General features: G+C 37.4%; 2 protein-coding genes and 1 non-coding gene across 4 annotated transcripts; all 3 read left to right on the top strand.

The window, feature by feature from the left end:
* Positions 1 to 542: 542 nt before the first annotated feature.
* LOC121988792 lies at positions 543 to 5,219 on the top strand. Of its 2 annotated transcripts, none has more exons than XM_042542447.1 (8): positions 543 to 650; positions 2,522 to 2,686; positions 2,895 to 3,000; positions 3,287 to 3,442; positions 3,741 to 3,831; positions 4,344 to 4,642; positions 4,731 to 4,820; positions 5,030 to 5,219. In XM_042542447.1, the coding sequence occupies exons 1-8, from the start codon at positions 648 to 650 to the stop codon at positions 5,116 to 5,118; spliced, it is 999 nt and encodes a 332-aa protein (XP_042398381.1). In that variant the 5' UTR covers positions 543 to 647; the 3' UTR covers positions 5,119 to 5,219. The 2 variants fall into 2 exon arrangements, with proteins under 2 accessions (XP_042398381.1, XP_042398382.1); XM_042542448.1 differs by having other exon boundaries at positions 4,731 to 4,816.
* A 956-nt stretch (positions 5,220 to 6,175) lies between these two features.
* LOC121988793 (probable tRNA N6-adenosine threonylcarbamoyltransferase) lies at positions 6,176 to 8,441 on the top strand. The gene is made up of 3 exons (XM_042542449.1): positions 6,176 to 6,866; positions 7,763 to 7,918; positions 8,068 to 8,441. The coding sequence occupies exons 1-3, from the start codon at positions 6,300 to 6,302 to the stop codon at positions 8,422 to 8,424; spliced, it is 1,080 nt and encodes a 359-aa protein (XP_042398383.1). The 5' UTR covers positions 6,176 to 6,299; the 3' UTR covers positions 8,425 to 8,441.
* Positions 8,442 to 9,557: 1,116 nt separating this feature from the next.
* TRNAV-CAC lies at positions 9,558 to 9,631 on the top strand. The gene has a single exon. It is a non-coding gene; the product is annotated as a tRNA-Val (tRNA).
* Positions 9,632 to 9,692: the final 61 nt, after the last annotated feature.

The raw sequence follows: 9,692 nt of genomic DNA on the forward strand, positions 1-9,692 counted from the left end.
TTCGGTCATGGATCAACAAGAGAAGCAAAGTTCCTATCGCAGACCTCGAAACTGCTGCTGCACAACAAATCGCCGTCGTTGCGAGATCTCCGAAGTCTTGTCGGTCAAAGTCGGCGATCTCCATTGGGGCCCCCTAGCCTTGATGGACGACCAACCTTCTTTTCACCCGAGTTATCGGACCTTTAATATTTCTTATGGTGGGACCCGATCCGTTTAAAACTGGATCCTCGAAAACTAAAAAGTCACATTTGGATAAGATCATGAGATAAGATGGAGTATTAATTGGTGGGACACGGGTCCGAGTCGGATCCACGTGCGCACCAATCCGACCCAATTAAAATCCACTTGATTTGTCGATTGCGTACGCATCGTCACCGGCTCCCCGTGACTTTTCCAAAACTTCCGCGACAAATTTTCATTTAGGCCCTTTTCAGTTTTCAGAGCGTGAAATTTTCATAACTTTTCCAAGCTTGGAGGACGAAATTTGGAATTCTTAAATTGGAAGAGTTCCCTTTAAACTCTTCTACAAGGTTAATCTTAACTACGGAAGCCATTCATGTGACCGTCTTTCTTCTTCTTCTTCTTCTTCAAGTGCCACTAGTCGATCGACTCTTTTTGGCGAACGTGTTAATGGTTTCCTCTGCGCAATGGTATGTGTTTTTGTTTTTTGGACTCAGTCAGATTGACTCAAATCTTTCGTTCCGTGGTTTCGGGAGAAAAAAAAAGAGTGCTGTTTTCTGTATAAGTAGCAAAATTTAGTGGAGAACTTGCCTGCGTTGCATAATGGTGTTGAAAGCTGCAGCAGCGTGGTCTCATGTTGTGTTCTTCTAAGTATGCACAAATCTGAAGGTGTCTGAGTTGCATTTCTATTTGTTATTGTGGATAAAGCTTCGGTTCTGTTTGTTTATCCGTTGATGACATGGTTTCCATCCTTGTTAGGAGTTTACTCTATTGTGAATCTTTAGAAATTTTAGCATCTTATTGATGAACTGTAAAGGTATCCTGGTTTGCATCCGATTAGCTTTTGCTGCTGCAAACCAAGCCTGGACTGGATTGTACTAAATCACATAGTTTTGGGAATATTTATCTCGTCCTCATAATTGAGTTATAGTAGATATCTCTGTGCATGTCAGCTTTTTTTTTTGGTCTTATATCCATGCCAATTTTCCAATGACTTGGACAAACATTATCTTGTATGTATATTCATAATCTTGAAGAAAATTCATGGCTCTCAGATTCTAGTTTACTTATATTTTGGAAGAAACATGATATTGTTACAAATTCCATATAGTATATTGATCCTCTCTGAAAATCATGAAGAAGGTTGGCTAAGGATGCGGCTCCTTTGTTGACCTCGCGAAGATTTCACTCCGATCTGGAACACACAGAGCGTCAATGTTGGGCAGGAAGGGGTCCCAACGTTGGCCCTTCGATGCTCAAGTCAGTCACCGGAATAGTAGAAGGCGGGCAACGTAGTAGCAGTGAAAGCATAACTGTAAATAATGAATAACACATATCTCCGTCGGTGCACGAACCCCTCCTTTATGTAGTGCTACAATAGGCGACGTGCACACCCCCCAAGGCATGGACATGCTTTCCTAACGTCCTATGAAAAGATATGTCAGGAAAGTGTCTCTGACACATATCTTAACATGGCATGCATCCTGATAAGATAGTAGAAGCTTCCGTCGTATGATTTGCCAACCATGCATTGTTGTCAGCAGCATTACCTCCCAGAGGGATATTAAGAGATATGGGAGGGGCTCCACTATTTGGCCAAGTTGGGTAGCCGTTCAGTCGGGATTCTCCGCTCGGTTGACCTCAGCTGCTTTTCTTCGTAGTGACTCAGTTTGGTAGATTGTTTCTGGTCCGATCGGACATGAGCTCCGGTCGGCCTGGCACTCGCTTAGTCAATTGCGAGCATTTGATGTTCCGGTTGTACTAATCTTGTTCGGACGAGCAATCTGCCCTATGAACCTGCTGGGCGATCAGACATTTCTAGACCGATCGACAGTTGACGTCGAATACCGCTCGACCCATTTTTGGTGAGCCCGTTGGTCCTCTGGCTTTGATTTCCCTGACTTTGATCTCCAAGTTGACTGCTGTCTTCGCCCTTGACTCATGCTCGGTGGGCCCCCTTTGTTGCCGCATTATATATGTTTATCCGAGAGTTTAAACCCAAATCAGTGTAGAGGTACACAAGAAGAGGAGTTGAACAAGCATTGTTACGTATATGACACCATTTGCATAGCCAACACTTTTATCCATTGAGAAATGTTTATTATATATCTCCTTTATGTCTTCATCCGATAAGAAGTGGATAATGAATGTTTTAATGAAAAATGTTTGCTTAATGATAAAAAATTCATTTCACAGATGTTATGTATTTGTACTCTATATCTGTGTCCTGAAGCGCAGAACTTATTTTATTTTGAGGGGAGGGAGTATTGCCATAAACCCATCTGGTTATGTTCTAATGCTTGCAACTTCTTTTCTTTTACTTAAGAAAGCTTTTCTGCAGGATTCACAAAGAACAGCAGAAGTAAAATCATCGTCTCAAGCTTCACACAAGATACAAAGTAAACATCAAAGTCCTACAGTTAGTGAGACTTTAGAACAAGATCCAGGTCAATCATTCATTTTGTGTAGTAATGACAAAAAGATTTCTCACGAAGACATTGGACTAGTAAGATATCTAGCTACTTGTTTCATTAGAACAAGTCAGTTTAATGAAACTTTGAGATGACAAAACAATGTTATTAGCGTGAGTTTATATATTATTATATTTTTCTATGTTAATCCTTATGGTTAATTCAATGTAGGATAACGCATATGCACACATTGGTTGTGACTTATCTTTTTTCAATAATTCCTAATTATCAATTCTTTCTCAGGTCCAGAATCTAATAGAACATTGTCTGCAACTGTATATGAATAAAAAGGAGGTAATTAGAACCTTGTCTGTTCGAGCTAAAGTTGAACCTGATTTTACTGCACTTGGTAAGTTTATCTTCCATACATTATCAGGGTAAGGTTAAAACTTAATGCTGTTTGTCCTTTTCACATTTGTGTGAAAGAGGATCCTTTTCCACATTTCTTTGTCCAGTGAAGAGTATCAACTCAACTTTCTTATAGCTTGCATATCAAATACATATTTGTTGGAGCTTTTTCTTAACATTATGACGTTAATATTCATTCGTCGAGATGATAAGACTTGTTTTAAGCACATTCTCCAAACATGCAAGTGTGTCAGAAATCTTGGTCTGATCTCTCTTTTAATTTACAGTGTGGCAGAAGCTTGAAGAAGAGAATTCTGAATTCTTCAGATCTTACTATATTCGAGTGAAGCTGAAGAAGCAAATCATTTTATTTAATCAGTTATTGCAGCATCAATACAATCTGACTATTTGTTCTTCTCCTAATGGAGTTCAACCAACAGCTGGTAGTTTCCTTCACTTGCAATCTCTGAAAAAAAAATAGAAGCAGCTAATAATTAAAGAGTTCTAATTTTCTTTATTTCACCAAAAGTATTACACTTGGAAATATTTATGAACTCGATGGTTTTTTTTACCTTGTCTCTTGAGTATAAAATTGCCTTCAACTCGAAGAGGTTGCGGTGTTTTTATGAAATTATGTACATAGGTTATTCGAGTATAAGTATGTTGTAGTCCCTCTTCTCTTGTCATTCTTATTCTATAATCTTTTCAGTGAAGTTAACAAGTTACAAATTTGATATCCAGCTTTTCAGCCCCCTCGTTGTTCACCTCAGCTTCATGTAAACAATGGAAAGCCTTCTCCAGGAACTTCTCAACTCAGTTGGCTGGATAATGAGTAAGAGCATTTTTGTAACTCTATTTGCCTGCTACTTCGCTGTATGACCCTTATCGTTATAAAGGAATAGGCCATTTGACAGGAAAGATCCTTGTTCAATTACATTCATAGGAAAACAAAATTCATGGTTGTCTTACATGTCTAAATCATTAATCTTTGTTTAAATAACAAATTCTCAAAAGATAAAATAAAGCCAGTTCTGCATTTGTGAAAAATAGAAATAACCATATATACAATAAGGATTCAGAATGGCCGTAAACTGATTTGATGCATGAAGTTGACTTGCTAACTTAGTTTGTGAAAGAGTATTTCTTCGAGAACAAATCCTGATGTTTGGAGAACAACTATGATTTTAAGGAGAGTAAGGCCATGTATGTTCAAGAACCGGCCTAAATTGGAACTTTTATCTGAAAAATTCATGGTTATCCTTTCATTCCCATAAGGACTTATACTAACTTTTATCTTCCTTTTAAGGAAATTAGTTTTATAGTTTGGAACATTTTTCTCAACAGTGGAACATCTGAAGCAGCTGCTCCGGCACCTGAGGACAGTGCAATGGCATCTATGTCAGAGATGGCAATGCGCCCATCACCAGTAGCATCAAACAATCATTTTCCACTCACTCCACTTGAACTGTCTATGGGAATGGATTCCCCAGCTCTTGGTTCAACATTCACATCCGATGTAAATGTCGGAGAATTGGAAACCCGACTAGATGTTGATTTTGCATCTTCAAGAGACTCTACCAGGTCGTTAAGCCATATTTGGAACTTCAGCCTTTCAGATCTAACAACCGACTGCGAAAACTTAGGTAATCAATGATATGATGTCACAAGCAGAATTATTTATTAATCGATGACTAACACATTGATCTCCTATTGTTGTTTGCTTTATGGAAGATCTTGGAGCAATTGGCGACTACAGTGGCTCCCCATTCGTTTCATTTGGTTCAGATCTCTTGCTCGATTTGCCAGTTGAGGATGATGTAGGTAATTAACTTAGTTTTAGACTCAAACCATAACATCACAAGTTCTGAAAATTCTAGTTGGATCTTCAAGTTTTAAGAATGCTTTGAATTCCACTTGAGCAAATACTGATAAAGAGGATTAATTCCAAAACAAAAAATTAATTCACTCAAAGTCTCAAACACAAGAATTGACTGACATGCTTTTGATTTTTTTTTTCGTTTATGTTTCAGTTGAGTATTTTGCTGATCAAATAAGTGGCTCGAGCTTGCATTCAGGTGAAGATAAAGCATATATAAACAGGGCTGAGGAAACAAATTAGTGGACCTCCAGTAATAGTTCATACAATTTCATTGCCTTTTCCATAATCAGAGAGCTTAAACTGCAACTATGTTCTACTGTTAGAGATTTAGTTAGTGCAGGTATCAAACAAAAGGAAATGTTGTTATTCTCAGCAATGTATTATTATACTAGGGGGGTATTTGGTTGATGGGTTTGGGAATGAGGAAATGGAATGATAGTAAAAGATAGTGTTTGGATTGTGAGTTTAGGAATCACATTTTGGGAATGATTATCAAATTTATGGGAATTAACCAAACTCATATAACTTGATGGGTTTCATTTTCATTCCTATTTTCATTCCACTCTATTATCAAACTCATATTCATAGTCATTTTCATCATTTAACCAAACGCTCGTTCACTGAATCATGTACAGGACAAAAAAAAAAATCAATGTTGAGATTGTATTATCACCTCTTATAGATTACCTTTTTTTTGTTTTGTTTTTTTTTTTTCGAGTGAAATCTAATTGATGCAATAACTAAGATAACCATTTATTTGGATTTTAGTATTTCTATTCTGATTCAATTTTGTTTATATATTTATTTTATTTTTATCTCTGTGTGTAATTTTATTTATGTGCAAGTTCTCCTCTTCACTAATAAAAATATTTTTATATTTACCCTTTAATAAATTTTGTGATTCTGTCGGAATATTCAGGAGCTGATCTTTTTGTCCATAAAAAAATAAATCAAGGGATGAATTATTTGTAATTATAGTTGAATCATAGTTGTAATTAATTGTGATTTTTTTTAAATTCATTGTTCTTATCATATGATAGTTTGAGTAGGGACGGATAGTCAGAAGTTACTCTCTCAGCGTTTGATAACTTAGACACTTACTCATTTTCAACGTCTGATAATTTAGACACTTACTCACTTTCGACGTCTTTCGATCATTTATTTTGATTCAAATTATAATACAGTGAAAACGATAAAATGAAAAAAAATCACAACTGATCACAATTAGAAATGGTCCATCCAAAAACGTGAAGCAGGAGATCTGGTCTCGGAATATTCACCGTTACAACCGTCTTTCGGCTTTATCATTTTGGCACGTTTCTGCGACCATAAAAATCGGAGCTTTAAACCCTAGGCGGCTTCCCAAACCCTGGTCTCCACTTCCTCCAATCTTTTCGGAAAGAGTAGGAGAAGGACCGATCATGGCTGATGGGAAGAAGTCGCTGATCGCCGTGGGGTTCGAGGGGTCGGCCAACAAGATAGGCGTGGGCATCGTCGACCTCGACGGCGCGATCCTCTCCAACCCCCGCCACACCTACATCACGCCGCCGGGTCACGGCTTCCTCCCCCGTGAGACTGCCCACCATCACCTCCTCCACTTGCTACCTCTCCTCCGCACAGCCCTCTCCGACGCTGGCCTCACCCCCGCCGACATCGACTGCCTTTGCTACACCAAGGGCCCTGGCATGGGCGCCCCCCTCCAGATCTCTGCCGTTGCTGTACGCGTCCTCTCCCAGCTCTGGGGCAAGCCCATCGTTGCCGTCAACCATTGCGTTGCCCACATCGAGATGGGCCGGGTGGTCACGGGGGCCGAGGACCCCGTCGTGCTTTACGTCAGTGGAGGGAACACTCAGGTCATTGCGTACAGCGAGGGAAAATACCGAATTTTCGGGGAAACTATTGATATCGCCGTGGGTAACTGCCTGGATCGCTTCGCTAGGGTTCTTACCTTGTCCAATGATCCCAGCCCTGGGTATAACATTGAGCAGGTTTAAACGTCACTCATCTTCTAAAAATAGTTCTTTTGAAGATTTTTTTTAGATATTTACAAATGCTTAAACTTTAAAAAAAACTATTGTTTTGCATTAATGAGAGGAAACTGAGAAGAAGATTGATGTTGGCGTGCTGCAAAATCTCTTATACTTTTCTTTTTCATATAAACGTTTTGACAAGAACCTTGAACAACAGTCTTAAAGTATAATAACTTGCCCTTACTTCACACTTATGGTCAGTATGGAATCAAATTCACTTTTGGCTTTCTAATTTGTATCTCTGTTCCTCAGTCTTTGTTGTGAGGTCAAATGATAAGTACCAATTTAATACTGCATTGCAGCTTATGAGCTATTCATAGCATTTTGTTAAAGAGCTGATAAGGTTAGTAACACTACCTGGTTGTTTTGTGTATAAAGGATTTTTTCTAGTACTTGAATATAGATTTTTTTTTTTAATTCTTGCACTTTTTCTTTAGTTGTTCCAAGAAGCTTCTAATACATAGTCTGGATTCAGCATAAGTTTTTTCAAATAATTTTAATCCTGTGACTTATCTTTAGTTGATCCAAGAACTTCCAATTCAGTGAAGATAAACGCAACTCATTTGGCTTAAGTGGTTTTCTTTTTTTTGAAAATGTGAACTTTTTTAATGAGTGCTGCTAGTGATTGACGTCATTTTTTGCATTAGTATTGAATAAGAGCTTTTGTCGTACCTTGATTATATATGAGAGGCTACCAATGTTATCTATATAATAATGTAAAAGATAGACTTCGAATTTTGCAATATGATCGCTTGTACAAGTTTCAGTGGTCCTATAGTACCTTTTTGTTTTGCATTATTCATTATAACCATGTCATCTGCAACTGAATTGATTCTGGTGATTTTCAAGTGCAGCTTGCAAAGAAAGGTGAGAAGTTCATTGATCTTCCTTATGTTGTTAAGGGAATGGATGTTTCGTTCAGTGGTATATTAAGTTATATAGAAGCTACTGCTGTTGAGCAGCTTAAAAACAATGAATGTACACCTGCTGATCTCTGCTACTCTTTGCAGGTAATGCTTCTTTCTATTTGCCTATTCCATTTGTCTTTTGTCTGAAGGAAAATGAGATATTTTTGTAGGGAAATGGTGAAGGATAACAGAACTTTGTTGAAAACACTGAATCTTATGGACTTACACAATAAATGACTGTATGTGGCCAGGAAACACTTTTTGCTATGCTGGTTGAGATCACTGAACGTGCAATGGCGCACTGCGATAAGAAGGATGTTTTAATTGTTGGTGGTGTGGGATGCAATGAAAGACTGCAAGAGATGATGAGGATAATGTGCTCTGAAAGAGGAGGCAAGCTTTTTGCAACTGATGATAGATACTGTATTGACAATGGGGCAATGATAGCATACACTGGTCTCCTTGCTTTCGCGCATGGTATGACCACCACATTAGAGGAATCAACATTTACCCAGAGGTTCCGTACGGATGAAGTTCAAGCAATCTGGAGAGAGAAAAGTATTTCAAAAACTTATGATCTACCAGCGGATACTAGTGGAGCGCAGTAATATTAGAGGGACAGAAGGTATTATTAACTATCATATTTGGTGTGTATTTAACTTTGTATTTCTTATGATATCTTTATAAGTTGTTATTACTAGAATGACTACTGCTCTTGATATATAAGAATGCGATTTGTAAGCCATGTTCAACCTTGAAACGAAGAGTCTGCAGCCTAGAACATGAAATCTGACACTGCAAATCTACACATTATTTGGAGCACTTCATTGATTCCAAACATAATGATCAAAGGAATCAGCACTTGACATTCTGTAGAAATAAACTGTCAAGAACTCCTTGGAAACATCAGTTCGAGCTAGACTTTTAGAAATGTCAGATATCCACAGGATTTAATTGTTCGTAAAGTCTTTAAAAATGCAAGTTGATTGCAGGTGGAGTGGTGGTCGTTATTGTGATTCTAATCTGTAACTTGCTCCTTTTCTTTGTCATTTTATATGCAGAAAAAACCCAGTGAAGAAGTGTCCACACCTCAAAGCTTAAAATTTCTTCCGACTACCGAATGATATTAAACTAATGACATCAAGCTCCAAAGTGTTTGAGCAAACATTGTAATTTCATCATTTATGGCACACAATGTAGTAGAAAAAAGTTGTAGACTAATCGAACAATTCATTTGTGATGTAACTTTATATGATTATGTTTTGGGATTTCTTGTACTTCAAGAGTTTTTTGTATGATGTTATTTTTGGGCAAACTTTGCGTGCTATGGTAAAATTTAACTAACTCCAATTTTTTGAGTCATCAAATAGTTGGAATATGAAAACTATTATACCTGAATAACATCTAATGGCAGTGTAACAAGGTTCGTATATTATTGGATAGAATTAGGGAGAAGATCAAGTTCATCTTAGATAAAATAAATGTCCTTTTGTACGCATCACACCTTCAGTATAATATTTTTTGTGCAAATTATTGTGATTAAAATATGTTAACATGGTATGGAAATTATAAATTAAATAAAGATATTTATTTGATCAGATAATTGGTTGAACTAAATCAAAATGCTTTGGAAAATGATAAATTAAATAGAAGAGAATTATTAATTTATATTTAAGAGATTGTAGTTTCAGTGCAGATACGTTAATAGTATATATATAAATGTGAAAAGAACTTTATCGTTGTCTGGGTGGTGTAGTTGGTTATCACGCTAGTCTCACACACTAGAGGTCCCCGCTTCGAACCCGGGCTCAGACAAACCTACGACATTATTTTTACCAACTTGAATTAAAATTTGCGTAAATAATTCGAATGTTAA

This window comes from Zingiber officinale, chromosome 6B (genome assembly GCF_018446385.1).
Source record: "Zingiber officinale cultivar Zhangliang chromosome 6B, Zo_v1.1, whole genome shotgun sequence".
Taxonomy (NCBI): domain Eukaryota; kingdom Viridiplantae; phylum Streptophyta; class Magnoliopsida; order Zingiberales; family Zingiberaceae; genus Zingiber; species Zingiber officinale.

Bases quoted from the DNA above. Each gene is read 5' to 3' on its own strand.
- LOC121988792 (XM_042542447.1), top strand. The intron at 2,687-2,894 runs GTAAGATATCTA...ATTCTTTCTCAG, and splicing joins CTCACGAAGACATTGGACTA to GTCCAGAATCTAATAGAACA. The intron at 3,001-3,286 runs GTAAGTTTATCT...TTTAATTTACAG, and splicing joins ACCTGATTTTACTGCACTTG to TGTGGCAGAAGCTTGAAGAA.
- LOC121988793 (XM_042542449.1), top strand. From the start codon at position 6,300: ATGGCTGATGGGAAGAAGTCGCTGATCGCCGTGGGGTTCGAGGGGTCG. The intron at 6,867-7,762 runs GTTTAAACGTCA...TTTCAAGTGCAG, and splicing joins CTGGGTATAACATTGAGCAG to CTTGCAAAGAAAGGTGAGAA. The intron at 7,919-8,067 runs GTAATGCTTCTT...GTATGTGGCCAG, and splicing joins ATCTCTGCTACTCTTTGCAG to GAAACACTTTTTGCTATGCT.